The sequence below is a fragment of the Tetrao urogallus genome (assembly GCF_951394365.1).
Source record: "Tetrao urogallus genome assembly, chromosome: 6".
Classification (NCBI taxonomy): domain Eukaryota; kingdom Metazoa; phylum Chordata; class Aves; order Galliformes; family Phasianidae; genus Tetrao; species Tetrao urogallus.
In genome coordinates, this window is record NC_136819.1 from 44808510 (window position 1) to 44829189 (window position 20680).

The following is a 20680-nucleotide window of genomic DNA, read 5'->3' on the forward strand; positions in this document are numbered from 1 at the left end:
GGTTCGGCCGGCCGCAGGCCTCCACGCTCAGCAGCTCCCGGCTCCGCGCCTGGCAGCACCGACTTGCCGAAGGGGGTGGCCGCCTCCGCTCTTCTCCTCGCCGGAGAGATCGAAGCTCTTACGCGGGCTCAACAGAGCGCTCCCGGTGAGCCCTCCGCCGGCGCCGTGCGCATCCCCCGGCTCAGCGGCTCCGCCCGGCAGCGCCGGCCGCTGCCACCTCAACGGCCGCCATGACACCGCCTGCCGGAGAACCATCGACAGCGGCCGCGGACGGCTAGAGCGCCCCGCGGCGGCCGGCGGGCAGCGGAGGATGCCGGGATCGTGGCGGAGGCGCGGGGGGCGGTGTGGCGGAGCCGAGGGAGGTGGCGCTCCTTGCCGCTCCAGGACCGCCTCGGACGGCGCGTTCCCGTGTCTTCACTGCTCCTCCTGAGAATCTTTTGCAGCCGTATCTATTTGTGCCTATTTAGACACTATTGTGAAAATAGCAAACAGCGCTGCTGCCATTTTCCATTCAAAACAATGACAAAGGTGTTTTTTTTTTTAAACCTTTTCAGCATTATATACTTCATATACACAAAAACGGTGGAGCAATCTAATGCCAAAGATCTCATACTGAAAGTAGAGATGAGAACGTATTACTGAAAATTATTTCTAGAATATGCAACTATTTGACAAAAGGAAAGAAAATATGCCCATAGGAAGCTCTACATGCAAGGTTTCTCACAGTAACATAACATTTCTCAAAGCTTGTATATTTTAAAGACAATCAAAGCTCTCCTGCTTTCTTGCACAGTTTTGTCTCAGTATTACACCCCTTTCCATTCAAACCCTTTTAAGTCTCCCCCTCCCTGAATTTACACGGTGCCAGTACTAGGTGAAAAACAAACCATAAACGCAATGATAATTGCATTTCTCTTGAAATAAATAATGGAAAAGCACTTCGACTTTGTGAAAGTAGGCACAAAGATGCACGCATTTAAACACTTTCTGAAGAATGAGAACTGAGGAAGGAGGAGCACAGGTTGAATACCAAAAAGTTCTTTAATGCCAGAAATGCAGGCAAGGCACAAAGTACGTAAGCAGGTTAAAAAAAAAAAAAAGATTGTAAAATAGTTCATGCTTCCACAACAGCCTGGATACAATACAAGAATGCTACTCATTCCTGTATTGTAAATAATGAATATTTGGACCTTACAAAATATTGGTCTTAACTTGAACAGCTGGTGGTAGGTGCATGCGTAAGTCTGTCAGACCTTTCTTTTTAAGCACTAGTGAGGCCGCACCTCGAGTGCTGTGTCCAGTTTTGGGCCCCTCACTGCAAGAAAGATATTGAGGCCCTGGAACGTGTTCAAAGGAGGGCAACAAAGCTGGTGAGGGGTCTGGAACACAGGCCATATGAGGAGAGGCTGAAGGAGCTGGGAATGTTCAGCCTGGAGAAGAGGAGGCTCAGGGGAGACCTCATTGCTCTCTATAACTTCCTGAAGGGAGGTTGTAGTGAGCTGGAGGTCGGCCTCTTCTCTCGTGTCATTAGTGATAGGACCAGAGGGAATGGCTTCAAGCTACAGCAGGGGAGATTCAGGCTGGACATCAGGAAGTATTACTTTTCAGAAAGGGTGGTCAGGCACTGGAATGGACTGCCCAGGGAGGTGGTGGAGTCACCGAGCCTGGGGGTGTTCAAGGAAAGACTGGATGTTGTGTTGAGGGACATGGCTTAGTGGGAGCTATTGGGAATAGGTGAACGGTTGGACTGGATGATCTCTTAGGTCTTTTCCAACCTTGGTGATTCTATGATTCTGTGATTCTAAATGATTTATCAGTACCTGAAGATTTCTCAAGAGTTTGGCTTGTTCAACATAAGATAGTAGCAGCTTATAAAATTAATTTGCTCATCTTCTATCTATGCCATTAAAAATATTTCCAGTTACATTTTTTCTTTTCTTGGATGTTTTAAAATGTTTTATTTCTTTAAAGCCAACTTTTAAAATTGGTAATAAGAATTGTACAGCTATATGTCTTTTAAATATGAGTTCTGGTGCTCCCAAACCTAATTCTTCATAACATTCATCAGTGAAAAACCCCATCTGTTCACTTTAATCCCTATGTTTGAAAGTTACTAAATTCTAGAAAAATTCTCATTCTGCCTGGAATAACTTCAAGACTCTGTTGTTCATTTTTTGAAAGCCGAATTGTCAGTTTTATAATAAAACAAAGCAGCTTGCAGACAACAGTATTTGTCCAAGATAGGGAAATAGAACCACTTACTTGTGTGGGTGCTATTTTAAGCATAGTTCTTATCTCTACAGCCCACCCTTTTATAGATTCATAATAGCTGCAATAGTCCAATATTAGAATCCACTGGAGATTTAATATTGTAATGGTGTTTAGTACTCCAGGTGAGAAATTTATAGGCACCTTATAGTGTGAATTCTGCAAAGTAATCGCATATGAAAAAAAATAAACATTAACTCTAGCTGAAAATTACATTTAAACCCACTGCTCATGGTTTTTTTGAAGTTTGAATAGTGCAAAGAGCCCAAAGGTAGGAGGAGTAAGCCAGTATTCTATCAGATTAGCTCCAAGGCCAGAAAATTTTGTAAATACAAATTCATAACCTTAATACCATGCCTAACAACAACTGCATTCAAGCACAATTGTATTACTTCTTCATCCTGCCCTCATTACAAAACCATGAGAACAGTTTACAGAATTATACTTACAGACTTATTTTGGAAGCCACCTAACAGAAGTATCACTCATTTCCCTACCAGTTTGATTTCTATAAGCAGAACACAAATTGTGTCAGATGGATCGTGAGGAAAATAGTAAACATCTCTCACATGAATGAAGCCTGAATTCCCCTTAAATATCTTATTGCAATTAAAATAAATAAATAAAGGTATGCTCTTTAACATCAGACTTTGGCTTATAGCTATGTGGAAAAAAGAAAAAAAAACAACAAAAAAAAACTTCTTCAGTTTCACTAGGAACAGGTTCCAAATTAGTAAATGCCACATTTATCAGTACAGTTCAAACACAGTGAGAAGTGTTTATCATTAAAAGAATGCACACAGAGAAAACAAGATCAGCTTTTTATTGACAATTTGGCAGGTCCACACATTTTGAACTTTAGAACTGGGTCAAAAAAATATGTTCTGTCAAGAATTAGTCTTTCGTGTTGGTGCAATCAGCACACTTAGCTTTAACTGTTACCTCTGAATTGCTTTACTTGGCAGTTAAGCATACTTCACCAAACTTAACACTCCTCTGAATGCCAAACTGATATTTGTAGAGTGATGCTGTTTCTAAACAGAAAGAAACATGGTTAGCCCTGTAATCTGACTCACACATTTGTGCTTTTCAGGCACTGTTACTTTACAAGCATCACAGGTTAAAACACTTGGGTAGAGTAACTTAAAAAACAACATGAAAGTTCAAATGCAAACCTCCACACTTTAGTGATTACAAAAAACACGTACCAGAGGTCAGTACTGGGGCCCATCCTATTTAATATCTTTACTGATAATTTGGATGAGGGAACTGAGTGCACCATCAGTATGTTTGTAGACGGCACCAAGTTAGGGGTAAGAACTAACTACTTGAGAATAGAAAGGCTCTACAGAGGGACCTGAACAGGCTGGATAGCTGGGCTGAGACCAATGGGATGATGTTCAACAAGCCTAAGTGCTGGGTCCTGCACTTTGGTCACAACACCCCCATGCAACACTATAGGCTGGAAAGCTGCACAGCGGAAAAGGATCTGGAGGTGTTGGTTGACGCTCAGCTAAGCATAAGCCAGCAGTGTGATCAGGTAGTGAAGAAAGCCAAGGGCATCCCAGCTTGCATGACAAACAATACAGCCAGGAGAAGCAGGGAGGTGATCCTCCCTCTTTTCAACTCCAATTCAACTCCATTGAGTATTCAAGTCCAGCAAGGCTGCATCTCAAGTACTGCATTCAGTTTTGGGCCGCTCACTACAAGACAGACAGTTGAGGCCCTAAACTACATCCAGAGAAGCAAGCGAGGAGTCTGGAACACAAATCTTATGAAATAGCTAAGGGAAGTGGGATTGTTTAGCCTAGAGGAGGCTCATGAGACACCTTATAGCACTCTGCAACTGCCTGAAAGGAGGTTGTGGATCAGCCTCTTCTCCCAGGTAACAGGCACAGGATGAGAGGAAAAATCTCAAGGTGCTCCAGGGGAGGGTCAGATTAGATAGCAGAAAGAATTTATTTCAGAAAGAGGGTGAGACATCCAAACAGGTTACTCAGGGAAGTTGTGGAGTCACCGTCCCTGAAGGTATTAAGAGAAAGGGCAGATGTAATAGTGAGGGGCATGGTTTAGAGGGCAGTATTGGTGGTAGGTGGATGGACTAGATGTTCCTAGAAGACTTTTACAAGCTTTATGATTCTATGATGTAATTGTCACAGGTTAGTTAATGCAATTCAAGGGAATTTTTTTTTTTTTAATTTTTAAATACAGGACCACTATACTATGTAGCTAAAGAAATGGTATTTTTATGATATTCTTGTAAAAGAAGATAAAAGGTCCAAGTATCAAGTAAGTATTAACAAGCTCTGCCAGCCTACACCTATTTATTAAAAGGAGAGAGATTTCAGGGTCAGTTTATGGCACAACAAAGGAAGGGAAGTTAAAGTCGTGGATAATTTGCAAACAAGCAAAGAGATAACTCACTGCTTTACATACTCCTCTTCTGTTTTCAGTTTCATATAAATTTCAATCAAATCTACCTCCTGAAAAATATAGCATTTCAAAATGGCATTTGCACACATGTGACTTCTCAATGCCATTACTTGGCTGTATTACTTCAGCACATTATAGAGATTACATGTGCAGAATAGGATTATATATAAAACAAAATCTTAAATTTTTTAAAAAGTAGTGCTGTCATGTCAAAATTCACATCATACTACACATCCCAGCAGTGGAAATTCAGGAAAACAGAATTCACTCTATATGTATAATATAATATTCTAACCTATCAAGAAAAACCATTGCTGTAAACAAATATTTACTGGGAGGTAAGAGCCCTTTCAAGTAAGTACTACTTGATGCTGGATGCATACTTCCATTTAACTACCATTAAGTTCTAATACTAATTTTATATGTCACTATTGTGCAATGATACTACATTAGGATATTTTGATACAGAAATTTGGGTTTATTTGCAAAAGATATTCTTAGAATGCCTGTGCTGTTAATGCATCAAATACAGCTTGCATACTGTATCTATAACATATTTCCACATAATTTATATGTAAACAGAATTTGTATTTCAAGCACCATTTAGTAAAATGAAACATCAATTTCTGCACTAAGTTGGAAGTCAAGTTCGTTCACCCTATCACACATTCATCCTGGGTATCAAAACAAATGTGCTACAACAAATAGAATAGTCTCTCTCTCATCCTTTGCTCCCTGTTTTGTGTTTTTTTTTTTTTCCTCAGCATCAGAAACAGCATGATAAAAAATTTTAAGGTGCATGAGTAAAGGCCATTCCTGAAAAAGCTACAACATTCTGACAGACAGTCAAAAAGCATTTCAGAAAGAGCACCCACACAGACATAAATATTCATTCTTAGAAGAGCTACTTGCACAGAGGTCATTGCAGACTGCAGGAATGCAACTTATGTGGCATTGATTTTATGGCACCCAGATCTTCCCCATTTTCCTTTCTCCTAGACTCAGTTACAGCTCTATGATACTGAAAGGCCAGAATTAAGGGTTGAAGAGGAAAAGATAACGCAGTAGAAACATAAAAGAAAAACCTGTTTAACCCATTGTGATACTTTCATGATAAAAACAGTGGTATAACCAGAAGGAGTATAAAAAAAAAAACAACAACCTAACATTAAAAAGTTATTTACAAAAAGACAAAATGGCAAAGCAAAAATCCTACCTCAAGCATGAACTTGGAAACTGCAAGTAAAACTAAAAGTAAAACCAGAAAGTGTTAGAACATCAGAAGCACTCTGGAATCTTTCAGTGAATGTCATGATCTACAGTACACTGGAGAATTTCTGTTTAATTGCCTAGCAATACATTTACAGATTTAGGTTTCTCCTGCAGGGTGGGTCATTTCAAAAACGGACAGCAGGACCAAAAAGTTGACATCAAGTCATTTGAAGAACGAATCACAGAACAAGTTTTACCTAAGATAAACAGAATCTAGTTGTTTTTTTTTTTCCCCATTTGAAGTATTTTCTTATATCTAGCAACTTATGAATACAATTCATTACTTCTATCTATTTTTGTATTAGTATGGAAAAAAAGTGGTTGATACCAATTTTTGGCACCTTTTGTGTTCTCCATAGAATTTTTCAGAACAAACTTTTTTAATGCAAGTTACAGCTGCTACATGTGCATGTTTGGTCAAGAGTAACATAAGTAACTTCAATACTGTTACTCTTGTAGTAGGAGTGCTATGGTTTTCTAAATTAGTGCAAACTATTTGCAGATTCCCTCTAAACTCTGAGCTCCAGCCAACCTTTCATTCCTGCTTCCAGAACTCTGAAATGAACCCAGCTTGTGCAACATCCACACAGTAAAATTGTAACGGAGACGTAGTGTTTTGACAATAGAGGGGAAAAATTACAACGTCATTTCTTCTCTTCTGTACTCAAGTGGTTTCTAGCAGATTCCAGCGACATATTCATAGCTGCTTGAAGCATGTCCTCCTCACTCATATCACCTCCTAAAGAAAACAGACGTACACAAATTGTAATAAATGCACAGTTTCAGCTCTCAACTGAATCTGTAATTAAATGCTTTCTTTACTCCTTTTGTCCATACCTACTCTGTCCCAGCCAAACTAAATAACAAAAAGCACAGCCAGAGCTCAGTCTAATAGTTCACCCTGGAACAGGGTACTGACATTCACAACAAAACAGACATTTCAAGAAAGTGATCCTTCCCTTCTGCCAAAAAGAGTAATGACTGTGATGCACAGTCTGAACCACTGCTGGGGTGAGAAATAAGGCAGGTAAGGAAAGTGAGGAAGCAGAGCACAGTACAAAGGTAAATAAAATATACTGACATATATTTATTTACAAAGGTAAATAAAATATATTTTAATGTTGGAAATAAGTTTAAAAAACATTACCTGGATCAGCTTCCAGAGTGCTTGAGTTTATAGTTGGTTTATCACGTAGGTTCAGGGTCAGATCCTGCTGTTCTATCTGCTGTTGCTGCCTGAAATAATTATAAATTTAAAGAAAAGTAGAATTAAGATCAGTACAACTCCTATATCAAGTCTATTTCATTGTCAAGGAAGGCCAAGAGTTAGATGTATAAGCTGCCGTTCGAAATACAGACCCACCCACCCCACCTCAAATCTGTTTAATTGCTTCCTCCACTAAGCCTCACATAGGGATAGCTGATATTCCAAATTACAGGCCTGTTTTCCAGAATTCAGGCATTCTGCATTACTATCCTCTCATGCAATACCTATCACCTCCTTTCTGCAGCATTTCTCCCTTATCTAAATTTCCTCCATCACTGGGAAATAGAGACAAGCAAAGACTACAATAAAACCACAAATACGTATTAAGGCAGCGCTCCAGAAACAAAAAAAATGAAGTAGCATCTAGAAAATCTTTGTGTGATGCTCATGAGAGAAATAATTTCCAGAAGTCTTAGAGGAAGAGTATTCTTCAGGAAAATAATTATGGAAATTATTTACAGCAGTAGAAATACTCTAACATATTTATTTGCTTTCCTTCAAAAGACTGATGGCACACTACTAACAGATCCCCTCTTATTTACAGGCTTCATTTCTTAAGAACGCATGGGAATAGCAAAATTCTAGTACTGCTACGAAAACAGGTTAAGGGTTAAAATCAAGCTGGATCTCTGAGAGAAATCCACCCACAGCCCAAAAGCACTGAACAATAAGACATTTACTTCCAAATGCAGATTTAGTTTTCTATCGGCTACTTTACTTTTCAAAATATGCTTGTCTTCTCCTGCGCAGATCTTCTGAAGAAGGAGAGTCTGTCTGACTGCTGTGTGGTGGCTGAGAAGCATTCTGTGGTAACGAGTTTGAGAACTCATTTTGACGACTACCTAAAAATCAGAACAAGCCATATCCTACTAATTACAGTAAAATTATAGCTCACTTTTTTAATTTGTTTTTATATTAAGAAAAAAACCCAACCCAAACGAATCATTCTTCACACTTCATGAAAACAGACTTGTTAGTGAAAGAAGCACCTAGGCTAAGTTCACTGTCACTTTCTCACCCCAGAATTGATTCCTTTCACTCCTCCCTCCCTACTTGTTCTTGCCTCCTAAAAATCAGTGTTAATGTAGAAGTTGTAACTTTTCAAACAGCAGGAAGGAGACAGATACAAGTTTGGATTATCCTTCTATGCCTCAAAGACAGTCTTTTCAGAGCTTGAAGCCTGCGGAAAACAACTGTCTGAAGCTGATTTCAGTAGCTGCTAAAGTGCAAGCAGCAAGAACACTGCAATTTAAAAAAGCACTGTACCTTGCATGCTGAGTTGAATGGCTCTACGAAGATCAGCTTCTTCATCTTCCATATCAATTTCTTGCCTACTTAAAGCCAGAGCTCTTTGAAAATTCTCCTCATCTTCATCTAACATGCTTGTCCCATCAAAAGGATGGCTAACTTCTATCGCTTGGTCCACATCACTTCTAGGTAGCCTGTGAAGTTGATACATTTATAATACTCAAACCACAATCGTGCTTGCTTCTACTGAGATTTAAAGTAATTTGTGCTGACTCAACTACTTATATTTTTAACTTTGACAAAAAGTGACTTATGAAAATCAGAAATACTTTCTTATTTCTATAAAAAAAAAAAAAAACATTTTGAAGGAATTGCAAGAATAGTTTTCAGCTATAGAAATGAAAATACCAAAACCATGAATATATGCTTATAAGTTGATGAGAATTTACTTTACAGGAGAAACTTCAAAAGCAAAAGTGCTATGGAAAGACATGAATTTTATTTGAACCTATTTCAAGTAAGACAGTCAAACCCACAGATAAAAGTGTACATGGTCTCTCCTCGGGAACTTTTGATGATAACACTACAGCAAAAGATCCTCTGCAAACTATATGTAATTTCACATCACTGCCAAGTAGCTTACTGTTTTTACGACATTTGTTTACAACACCATAGTTTATGAACTGGAAGTAACAATAACGAATTCATTCTAAATTAATTCCTCTGAATTCTTCTGTCATAAGATATGAAAGATTCCTTTGGCCAGTTTGGGTCAGCTAACCTGCCTAGCTGACCTCCCAGCTGCTTGTGCTTCTCCCCCAGCCCTTCACTGGCAGGACAGTATGAGAAGCTGAAATGCCTTTGGCTTTGTGCAGCACTGCACAGCAAGAATTAAAACATCAGTGTATTATCAACACTGTTCTAGTCCCAAAGCCAAAACACAACATTATACCATACACTATGAAGAAAATCAACTCTGTCCCCGTTGAAACTAGGTCATCTACTAATTTGGCTTTATAGTGTGCAATAGAACATATTGATCTTGAGGTACTTCTAATTACATCTTAAAGGGTTTGTTTCCACGTAGGCATTAATCATGGAAACAAACCTTACTGAACATTATTAAAAGTAAGTCTGTTTACCTTACCTCTGGTCTCTTGACTGCGCAGTCTCTTCTCCAATTAGTTTTGGTCGCTGCACCTGCTGAACTCGAATCATCTGCAACAGCTGATCAGCCTCACAGTCTGGCAGGTCACCTTTTACTACAAATATGGAATAACCTGAAAAACAGAAATCATAGGTCTACAGCATTAAGCTGCACACATAAATTATGTGAAATGTAAACTTATACGGAATACAGTGGTCTGCAGTTTATTAAAATTAAGGCTCAAACTCTCATTACACGAACTTAGTTTCATTACTGAAATAGTGAAATAACCCAAGGATAGTTAACTGAATACATAACTTCTAATAAATAATGATTACCTGCTTTTAATTAAAGAGACTTAGCATCTGCAAGTTACTATTACCTTCCTGTTGTAATTGTGCCAAGAAAAGTGCAAGATATGTATCTGATATTAGCTCTGGACCCATCAAGAGTGAGTTCAAGTTAAACCACTGCAATTAAGAAAAAAAAAGTTTGAGAGAACAAATTAGCATAAAGATAACTCAGTTATCCATTTCTGTACATTGTGGTCATTTTCTAAAATAAAATAAAATCACCAAATAAAATAAATCATCAAGTTAGAAGTCTATAGAAGCACAATAACTATACTGCTCAAAGTTTCCCTTCAAAATCTCTTCAGCTAACAGGAGATCTGAAGCATGTAAGTGACTGCATGCTCTCTCTCCTTTCTGAACACTGGTAGCAGGCAAGCAGACCAAAACACAAATCTAAGGATGGCAGAATAATCACTTCAGGCATAGTTGTAAAATACTCTTTTTTTTTTTTTTTTTAAACAGTTCAGGAATACATGAAGAAAAAAGTTCTAAAGCTAACACTATCTTAATATATTTGTAGTTACAGGAAACAGAAATCGAATTCACTGTATTAATTAAACATGCTGCCTTTATCAGATGATGATACTGCGAATTATTGTTCACATCTTTGGGAGATAACTGTTAAATATTTATAAAAATGAACTTAACATTTAATATGCCAATTATGCATGTATACATTACAATATGGGTCACAGATTATTTTCAGATGCCTGAAGACAATTCATTATATATAATATTTCCACTAGGGAGAAAATATACTCAATATGTATGGCAAAATGGTCTACCTGGTGTATTCCATTTATACAGCAATGAATTTGAAGAATATTTTTATATTCCATACCCATTCAACATTACCAATTTGAACGAGAACACACCATTTCAGACAGAAGAGTTTTATCTCTTATCACAAAAATTCATCTGTCTGCATAAACTATCAAATATGCAATTCTACACTTGCAGTCAGGGCCAAACTGTAATTCACCTGGTGAATTCAGAGTCAACTATCTACCATTCTTAAATTGTCAGTCAACAGCCCCTGTTCCACTAAGATAAGGTAAAGAAAACAAACAGCGTAGGAATGGGGAAAGAATTAAAAAGTTATGTGAACATATGTGACAGACAGATTACTGATAAACTATTAGAAGTGTGGAGGACAAAAGTTTGGAGAACTAACTGCTATAACTGTAACAGAAAAGAAACAGCTGAAAGCAGTAAGTCAATCTGTTTTGTCTCTCCCTTCTCATTACTCTCTAGTGAACAGAACCTTGTGTTTTCTTTGTTTGGCTACAAACCATGTGAGAAAACAAATGCATCCCCCCTCCAATTAAACATGTTGTAGGCTAGAACAGTGTCTCAAACAAGTTTCAGCTGGCTATAATTTTTACCAGGGAGCTTATCCAACCCTTTAAAGGCCATTCAGCCTCTTCAATTTCGAATACACCCAAAAAAATGCCTGTAAACAATTATCAGCCAAACTCTAGAACTGCACCAGAACTGTGGAATTTAGTTTGCTTATTCATGGGCAAAATTGCAGTTCTTTTAAATTGGATGCCAACATAAGTAGTCACCACTTGGAACATCAAATGGGTAAGTCAACTTCTGCTTACACTTTTAGAATTTGAATGCTTATTTTATGGGACACTTTCTATGACAAAAAAAAAAAAACAACCAGAAACAACAACAACAACAACAACAACAACAAAAAAAAACAAACAAAAAAATCAACTCCAAAACACCACACCAAACCAATTGATTTATGTTGTATAAGAGCTTATGCAGTACAATCCAGAACAATCATCAGTTACTGAAAAAAAAGACTGCACTGGCATTACAGATCTGTGCGTGATTTGTGCTATTATATAGGTACTATGCATATGTATGGCTGTTCTTTACCTTTAATAGTTATTTTCTGCTTATAATACAGCTGCTTCAGATTGATTTTTACAATAGTGGAAAGTTGTAATTCTACCTTGCCCAGCCTTATCCCTTGGATACCCTTAAATACCTGCAATTATTAATATTCATTAGTACAGCTTTCAAATCATAATTTTTTTCTGTTGTTTCACACATAGAAAGAAGGAGAGAACTCAAGAGGTCACAAGGACTGCCTCAGCTACAATTTCCTATAGAACAGCTTCACTAGGAAAATGATCCTAGGACGTTTCCCCAAACTAAACTTCAAGGGAAGCTGCCTGGCATTTCATATAACAAACATTTACTCATTTATTTATATCTACTATTAAATAAAATTGCAGAAAAAGCCTGCAAAAGGCCAACACATGGTCTACTTGAAACCACTTCTTCCACCCCCATTCTGAAGTCAATTTTTAAATAAAAAAAGACAGTGTCACCTGTTTTCCTAACTTTCGAACTGTAAACCAGTGTTCCTTATAATTACAAATAAATGATTTTTCATTTCTGTAAAAAGAAAAACAAAAGGTATAGATAAAATTAAATAATATTGAGTGCATATTAATGTTTTCAGTTCTTTGCCACCACTAATTTAAACTTACAAAACAAACTTTCAGTAATAAAACTATTGATTTGATGCTACAGAGTACTCATACTGCTTTTATAACTTATAATATTTATGAAATTGTCTTTTTCATCACATCGGCATTACTGAGATCTCATATAGTTGTGATGCCACAGATACTGAGATGTCAAAGGCACAAAGGAGAGGTGCTCATATACACCCTCAAAAGAAGAAAAAATGTCAAAGGATCAGGGTGTAAGAAAACAAACAAGAATGCAACAGAGCTTAAATACTGATTTTAAAGAAATCAATAACTGTTTTTCAGTATTTTTCCTAAAATTAAAGGAAATCGTGCTTAAAAAATGATGACAACAAAAATTCTTACATAGGGTCGATCCCAAGCCTCTGATACTCTGGGCTGTTGAAGAGGATTAGTTCTAAACCCCACACTTTCAAGGCATTGCTTATAACCTGTCAAAACAAACGAACAGAAAACCAACAATACTTTTCATGAGTCAAACCTATCCGATCTAACTTGAGCAAGAACAACCCCTTTAGCCGCTACAAACACTTCTATTGTCCTCATAAAGCTTTCATCTCAAAATCCTGCAGGGAAAATTAGGAATCAGATTATTCAAAATGCCACCCTCATCAACCTACATGCAAATATAACATGCCTACCATATCTAAGGGGGAATATCAAAGTTGTGATTTAACTAAGACATGTTAATAAACTTACTGCTGCAAATTATAGTCAAAACATAGTCAAAGCTATAATTTCACCTCCCACAGCTACTGCCTATGTTGCCATCTCTCTGTTCTCCACACACTGCTCTGTTTGCCCTCTCCTAAGTACAAAGTCATCTATCCCCACAGTAACTATTTTGCATTTGCACCACTTGAATGTCACATCATCAAGTCAGTTTCATTAGTACTGGCTTACTGATAGCATTTTTAGGTTGACAGCTCCAGTTGACTTCCAAGAGCTGTCTGTCCATCAAGGCTTGCTGATCAATGTAAAGACTTACAGTTTCTACTGTACTGCAAGCAAATAGCTGTATAACAAAACCCTGGAAGTCACTATGTCTTAAGGCTTCTAAATAAGAATCTTCTCAACTTACTAGAATATTCAAAGAGACTTCGATAGATAATCAGCAAATCTGAAAATAAAAGGTAACTACCAAATTCTTTTACAATAACTCTTAAAGCTACTTGCAGTAACACTGTAGAAAATTTTAAATCAGCAATTCATCCTCCTTTCTGTCAGCCAATTGCATAGCAAGCACGCTAAGCAGTGACAGGACAGAAGGGTACAGAATATAGGGAAGCATTTTCTATCCTGCAGCACTGAAAAGCACCTCTGAAAGAGAGAGACAGCTAAAGGTGCAGAATTTTGTTAACAGCTCCAGTCTAGACACAAGACCCAGTTTAGTGTTCAATACCACCTTTTTATTCTGGTTAATGTATTTCTTATTATTTTCCCATTCCTTTAAAAGCAAAGCAAAAAAAAAGCAAATAAACATTAAAAACCACAATTCAAAGTGCCCTGAGAGAACTGTAAAAACTGGAACACAGATACTGCAGCTTCTCTCATTCTGCAAATCATGGCAATAATTCTGTAACCACTGCCAAAGACTTTACAGTCTATAATTTGAGAAGACAATCTCAAGTCTCTTTTTTCACCTGTAGCCCATAACCAGCAATTTGGAAAGCAAGCTTATTGCAAGCAGGTGTGGTATCACAACCGAGGGTGGCTATGCTTTGACTCTTTAAATAAAGGCCCATAAACTGAATCACAGAATTGCTCAGGTTGGAAAAGACCTTCAAGATCACCAAGTCCAACTGCACCCAAACCATATTACCCTAAAGAACAAACACAGGTCACCATTGCTCTTAATGTAATTCAAGATTCAAGCCATTAAGCCTGTAAAATAGAAACTAGATAATAGTTCAATGTCATTTAAATTATATGACAGCACATATATTCCATAAAGAAAAAAAAATATGCCAGCGTAGAGCACTGCTTACTTGAATTGAGAAGAATCCACTGTCATCCATGTTTACAGAAGGCTGCTGCTCAGCATATGAGGTTGGGGGAAAGAAAATTAAAAGTCGTGTAAGCATAAAAGTTCAGAAAGAATTTCACATAAAAAAAATACAACTGTACATAAATAAAGCAGCAACAAAATATATTCTACTCTGCATGCTGATTACAACACCTACATTTTCATTAATAACTCAAACCTTCAAATTACAAATATTTACTGCTTAAAGGACAGACAGGTACAGGTTACCATCTCTACCCCTGGCTTACTAAAACAAATGGTCAATCTCTTACTCTTCTCCTTGTCATGCCTGACCTTCCTATCCTTAAGATGAGGATAACATAGCTCCTTTAGAAGCACTACAATGTTGTAGAAATAACATTTAAAAACCTCAAAACTGAAATGCTTGAAAGGAAGTATCAGCAAACTTCCGAATGTCAGCAATAGAAAACGAACCTTTTGTAACTATGAAAGAATAGGAGGCCTTTGCTACACAGTATTAGATTTTATGCAAACACCGTGCAATGTCACATTCAGATTTTACCTGTAAAAATGTTCTATATTCTTCGCTAGACACTCCTCCCTCTGCCATTCTCATTCTTTCTTCCTCATCCAACTGCTGTGCAATGGAGGATAACTCAACAGGACTAAAGTACTCTCCTTGCAGCAAATTATTCAGACAGTGCTGAGCACATAATGAGCCTTCTTGCTAATATTGGAAAAAGGAGAAAAATAAAAAAAACAATGTCAAAACAATAACAAACCGATGTTAATGATGCGCTCTGCAAAAACATTCAATGATTGTATTCCAGCAAACTTTTCCTCCAGCCCCCACTCCCCAGAATACTGTATTTTTTTCCAGATTTGTAACAGTGTGAGCAGTAGAATACATTCCTCTGCTCCTTAAATCTGATGACGAAAAAGAAAACAAACATTACATTTCCTTGAAGAAAATAAACTCCAAGTGAAAATGTTTTGGGAAACAGCATAAAAATCACCTACAACTTGTCCAGTCACACAGGTACTTTACAACCATCAGGAGAATGGATTCTGCTCCCTTCAAATCATCACCATATGAAATAGGAAACTCATTTTCTTTTTTTCTTTTTTTAATCTTCAATTCCCAGTAACAAACACTCTCCACAAGAGATGCTCTTGCTCTTTGTTAAACTTGTGCTCCCTGTCAGGCGTGGCCATCAAAAATCTGCTTTCCACATGTGGCTGAAGAAAAACAGAGCATTGAGACTTTGAAGAAAAAGAGGACTTCACAAAAAGAGAAATTAGTTTCCCATGACAAAGCAATCTCTCTCTAAAAAAATAACTAACCTACAAGCACAAGACAGTTTAACACCAGTTATAAAAAAATAACCTCTCCTCTTTGTATCAATGCTCGTTTATACTAACATTAAGAACATGCATCAGAACAAACATGTTGGAAACAAAACAAAGTCTTCAAGGAATCAAAACCAGCCTCTCACCTCTGCCAAAACCTACAGAAAGTAAGAATCCAAAAGCGTGCCTTGTAGGAATATTATTTAAACATCCACCCTTCCAACATACAAGTCAGGAGCACAAACCTCCTGCGGTCTCCCTTACAGCAGGAGCCCTAGAACTTCAGATTGCAGTACTTTCTGAGGGCATCATCACTCAACTGAACACTGAGTTAAAGCTGGACCAGCTGTACAGCCAAGGTACAATGGAATTCTAAAACCTCATCTTCCACAGCTCCTCCAGCTCGTGTTTATCCCACAAGAAACTCCAGACTAAACAGCAACTCCTGCCCTGTTGGGAGCACATTCCTGCTGCTGGTCCCATCGTACAACTAAAACAGGAGAACTTGCTCACAGTCACAGATTGTTTTCACCATAAGCATGTAAATAATTAGGAACAAACCAACCCTAAGATACCTTTGAAAAAAATGAGCTGCATTATAAGCTTAGGCCCTAATTTCTTTGAAAGGGCCCCTCTGTACTTGTACAGAAAAAAATTCATCTTAAAAATAAAATGACAACCTGTACATACTGTAAGTGCATAAAACACATCTTTTTGTTTTGCAATAAATGTTAACTGCAGTATTTCTGTGCAGAGAATATGGTATTTTTCCATAATCTGAAATCCCCTTATTGAAACCTATCCTGGTTTCAACAGCTGCCCTGCTTTCAGTGGTTTCAATCACTCAGATCCTTTAAGAGAAAAGGCCAATTTTTTAATAATAGGGGCTCAAATCTGCAGCAGTCCTACTTTTTGCAACTGTCACCCTCCTGTTACAAATGAAACACTGTTTCAGGTCTTTGTTTAGTTAAAGGTATACCAATTCTTTGAATGTAGTATGCTTGATCATTACAATTTCCGCAGTTTATTCCGAAAGTACAAAGCAGTTTACTGATAAACCCTTCTTTCAGTTGCCAGGTTGGTACGTGAAAGGCTACAGAAAAGGAAGGTATGCACTTTTGGTTAGAACTCATTTTCTAGTCCCAGCTGGAAGTTGAAGCTACTGCAGCATGGGTTATAATGGCTGAAATCCAGCTCTTACCCTCTGAACAGCAGCTTCATGACGTTTGCCATGTTTTGCTACCCAAATCCAGCTTGAAAGAACACTCTCCATGTTCTACTACTGATGTAAAAATAATGATATATTAAAAAAAAAACAAAAAACAAAAACCAACAGAATTGTACAGCTAACTCTTTTCATTTGTTAACTAAACCAACTACTACGCATAAGAACAACGGCTAGAAATCGGTATCACCTACAACACAACAAAGATGCAGAGTCATTGGCAAAGCAGATGAAAAAGGGAGCTGTACTGTAGTAACACAGAGCTCGCACACAGCCCGTACGTGAGAGCCCTGGCGAAGCGCAGCAGTTTCCAGAAGCATTTCTTCTCCAAAACAGGAAGCGCCGCTCAGCACGCGATGCGGGCCGTCCCTCCCAGCGCCGTTCCCGCCGGGCGGCACACCCACACCGGGCAGCTCCGGTGGCGGCGAGCAGCGTGTTAGCGCACGGAACTCGGAATGCAGAACCGCCCCACGTCCCGCTGCTCGCCTCCATGCTCGGCCACAGATGAGAAGCAGCAGCTTTAGGCCATACCTGAGCGTACCCAACAACTGCTACGGAGAGCCCAACGCGAGAAGTCCCTGCGGAGGACATCCCCGCTTCCACCCCGCCAGACGACCGAAGGCGCTGCATATGCGGGACGCCTACATCGAAGCGCCGGACCCACCGCGACCGCTCACTCACCCGCTCGTGGAATATCGACTCCATGTTTATTGTCAACGGCACGGCCTCCGCCTCACATGACCCGCGCAGCCAATCGCAGCTTGCCTCCGCTCGGCCCCGCTGAGCCAGGCTGCCGCAGCGCCCCCTGGCGGCCGGGAGGTCCCGCCATCTTGGCGACACCCCGCGCCTGCTCGCGGTTGTGGAGCAGCCGGAAATTCCCGCTCCCTCTGTGCCGCCCGTCTCCGCGTGACGCTGAGTTAAAGCGTGCTGCTTTAAGTACTTCCTTGAAGACTAGCTCATAAATTAGCCATAAACGCATTAATTCCACACCATACAGATTAATAAAAAAGGAAAATATTTTTGCATAGTGTTTTCTTTATTACATTAAGTCTTTCCTCCCCCAACTCCTGAATGGTACTTCTGGGGTCAGACATTTCTCAACATTTGTGGGTTTCCCAGGTACAAATTAGCTATATAACTAAATCACCTTTCAGAAAGTAACAATGGAAATTAAAGTAGCACTGACAAATTGTAGGTGTTCTTTTCTGTAGCTTGGTACAGTCTCGAGATAAAACCATAATCATATTATTTCAATGCATGAGATAAGGTGATTAACTGAGCAAAAATATTCTCCATTCATCAACAGCCTTTATTTCCATGTTTTTTCTTCACCGGGCCTCAGCTCCCTGTGCAGAAAGAAAAAAAAAGGTGGAGGCCAAAGTTAGGATAAATGTTGTGGGATAATTAACACACATTTAGAATTATTCTAGAATCCTTTGATTTGGAAAGTTATCCTGATTTTTTATTTGCAACTGTTGTCAGTTTTAAACCTTCCTATACTGGCAAGCTTTTTCTTTTCAATCCAAAGCATCAAAGGATTGAGTCCTTTGCTACCATTGTTATAAATAAACCTCTACTGAGTTAACAGATTGATTTTTAAAAAAAATTTTTTTTTACATAATGGGACTCTAAAGGAAAAAAAAATCTAACTCCTTCCAATACAAAAATCCATTGCTTTAGTGGAAAGACAAATAGAGGTGAAAGTGGAAAAGGTTTTTGCAATGATGCTGAAATAGTCTGAAGTCACCAGGAACAGCAGAAAGAAAAGTGCTTGTGTAGCAGCTGCGTTAATTTTGTCATAAGCTAACTGTTTTACCAAGAAAGGAGACAGCAGTTCCCAACATAAATGTTTAAAGATGCTGCATTAACTTTTAAAAAGTAGATAATTTTTAATGACAAATTCATACAATTTTTAAATGCTATGATAATTTTAAAGATGCTTACTATACAGAAAAGCTGAAAATGAAAATTCAGTGACTGTTTCTCACTGAAGTTTCAAGGACAAAATTACAGTTTCCACATTTCATGACTTAAGAATTTGACAGCAAATTGTTAAGTTTTATTTATTTACCTTTTTCCTAGCAAAATGATTTCTGTTCACCTCCATATTAACGTGTTTACTTTATATTTTGATCTCAGGTAGAGCATCCTCCTTTTCAATTTTAGATACAAATCATACTTCCTATTACTGTAGTCTGCATTTATCCAGCTTTCACAGATTAATTAAAATCAATACTTCTGATTCACTGTTGCAATTGACCATTTTAAACCAATTATTTTGGCTAAAAGATCAAACACAGAGATCCACATATATTTTCTTTCATGGCTAAGAGCACAAAGATGGGCTTAGAGCTAAATATTCAGAGGGCATTAGGGATCTTAAATCCTTCACAAATGCTTGCTGAAATTTTGGTCATTTTTCCCTTTAATATTTTGATAGAATTCTTTTTCATATGTATGATTTTACCAACAAACAGAGAAGCGCTTCTTAAAGTCTATTTGTGAAAACAACCAAACACATATTTTTAAAAGGCATGACAAAGCAGACCTCTTGTACAATAAGCTCTTGTTTCGGAAGGCTGACAGCCTCTCATCATTCCATCTGTCCAGATAGCATCCAACCACGAATCCCAACGGAACAAGGATGTGAACCCAGTGGTCACGCACAGCTTGGGCAAAATTCACCATGGCTGCTAGAAAGAAAAACCATAACAATAAGAGTTGGTAATAAACCTGTACATGGAAGCTGGTGCATGCTTAGAACATTTAACCACACTTGCTAGAATCCTACCCTGGGATCATACACATACAGGCCATTAAACACTTCCAACTAGACATGGATTTCATAGAATCAAAGAGGTTGGAAGAACCTCTGGAGATCACCTACTCCAATCCCCTCCCCTGCTAAGGAAGATTCCCTACAGCGGGTTGCACAGGAAAGTCTTCAGATGGGTTGTATCTCCAGAGAAGGAGATACCACAGTCTCCGAGGGCAGGCTGTTCCAGTGCTCCATCACCCTCACAGCAACAAAGTTCATTTGCATACTTGTAGGGATCTTCCCGTGTTCCAGTTAGTGCTCATTGCCCTCTGTCCTATCGCTGAGCACCACTGAAAAGTGCCGGTCCCAACCATTTGACTCCCAGACTGCAGATATTTATAAACACAGACAGGATCCCCTCTCAGCCTGCTCTCAAATGCACATGCAAGTTTCTTAGAAACAGCCCTAAACAACGCTCGGGTCTTAGAAATGGGATTTTATCCTAAAATGGGAGCGGAACATCTCTCTTAAGGCATTAATGGTGACATTTATGCGAGCTCGGATGACAGGAGGCAGACACAAGCCGCTTTTCTTCCCCTTCCCGCCTCCCGCCCCACCCGAGCCGAGCTCTCAGGGCGCCCTCTGTGCCTACACTCACGGTACCGACCCCTCGGCAAGGCGGCTGCCAGCGCACCACGCACACGAAACGCTACCCCGGAACCTACCGGGACTCACAAACACCGCTCACTGCACCAGGCCCCGCACAGCGGCCACCCCAAGGGCAACGGGCGGCGCGAGCAACTCGGGAGAGCCCACGAGCGCGGGGGACCGAGGGAAGCCGCCTTCACCCCCCCGG

At 39.0% G+C, this 20680-nt stretch overlaps 2 protein-coding genes across 3 annotated transcripts; both read right to left on the reverse strand.

Annotated features, from left to right (window-relative positions):
* Window positions 1–6617: 6617 nt before the first annotated feature.
* Window positions 6618–17771, reverse strand: ATXN3 (ataxin 3; the record flags this gene model as incomplete). 2 transcript variants are annotated; one of them, XM_079537290.1, is made up of 12 exons in its annotated part: window positions 6618–6712; window positions 7121–7209; window positions 7959–8082; window positions 8507–8682; window positions 9636–9768; window positions 10018–10105; window positions 11958–11993; window positions 12340–12406; window positions 12850–12935; window positions 14493–14537; window positions 15054–15218; window positions 17748–17771. In XM_079537290.1, the coding sequence occupies 12 exons, from the start codon at window positions 17769–17771 to the stop codon at window positions 6618–6620; spliced, it is 1128 nt and encodes a 375-aa protein (XP_079393416.1). The 2 variants fall into 2 exon arrangements, with proteins under 2 accessions (XP_079393416.1, XP_079393417.1); XM_079537291.1 differs by lacking the exon at window positions 11958–11993.
* A 583-nt stretch (window positions 17772–18354) lies between these two features.
* Window positions 18355–20593, reverse strand: NDUFB1 (NADH:ubiquinone oxidoreductase subunit B1). The gene is made up of 3 exons (XM_079536613.1): window positions 20550–20593; window positions 19615–19759; window positions 18355–18412 (listed from the first exon to the last, which is right to left on the reverse strand). The coding sequence occupies exons 2-3, from the start codon at window positions 19752–19754 to the stop codon at window positions 18376–18378; spliced, it is 177 nt and encodes a 58-aa protein (XP_079392739.1). The 5' UTR covers window positions 19755–19759; window positions 20550–20593; the 3' UTR covers window positions 18355–18375.
* Window positions 20594–20680: the final 87 nt, after the last annotated feature.

What these genes read in the sequence shown, in the direction of transcription:
- NDUFB1 (XM_079536613.1), bottom strand. Translation starts at nt 19,754, where the DNA reads ATGGTGAATTTTGCCCAAGCTGTGCGTGACCACTGGGTTCACATCCTT. An exon ending in AAGAGCTTATTGTACAAGAG is followed by an intron (nt 18,413 to 19,614) that starts GTCTGCTTTGTC and finishes CTTTCTGCACAG; the next exon opens with GGAGCTGAGGCCCGGTGAAG.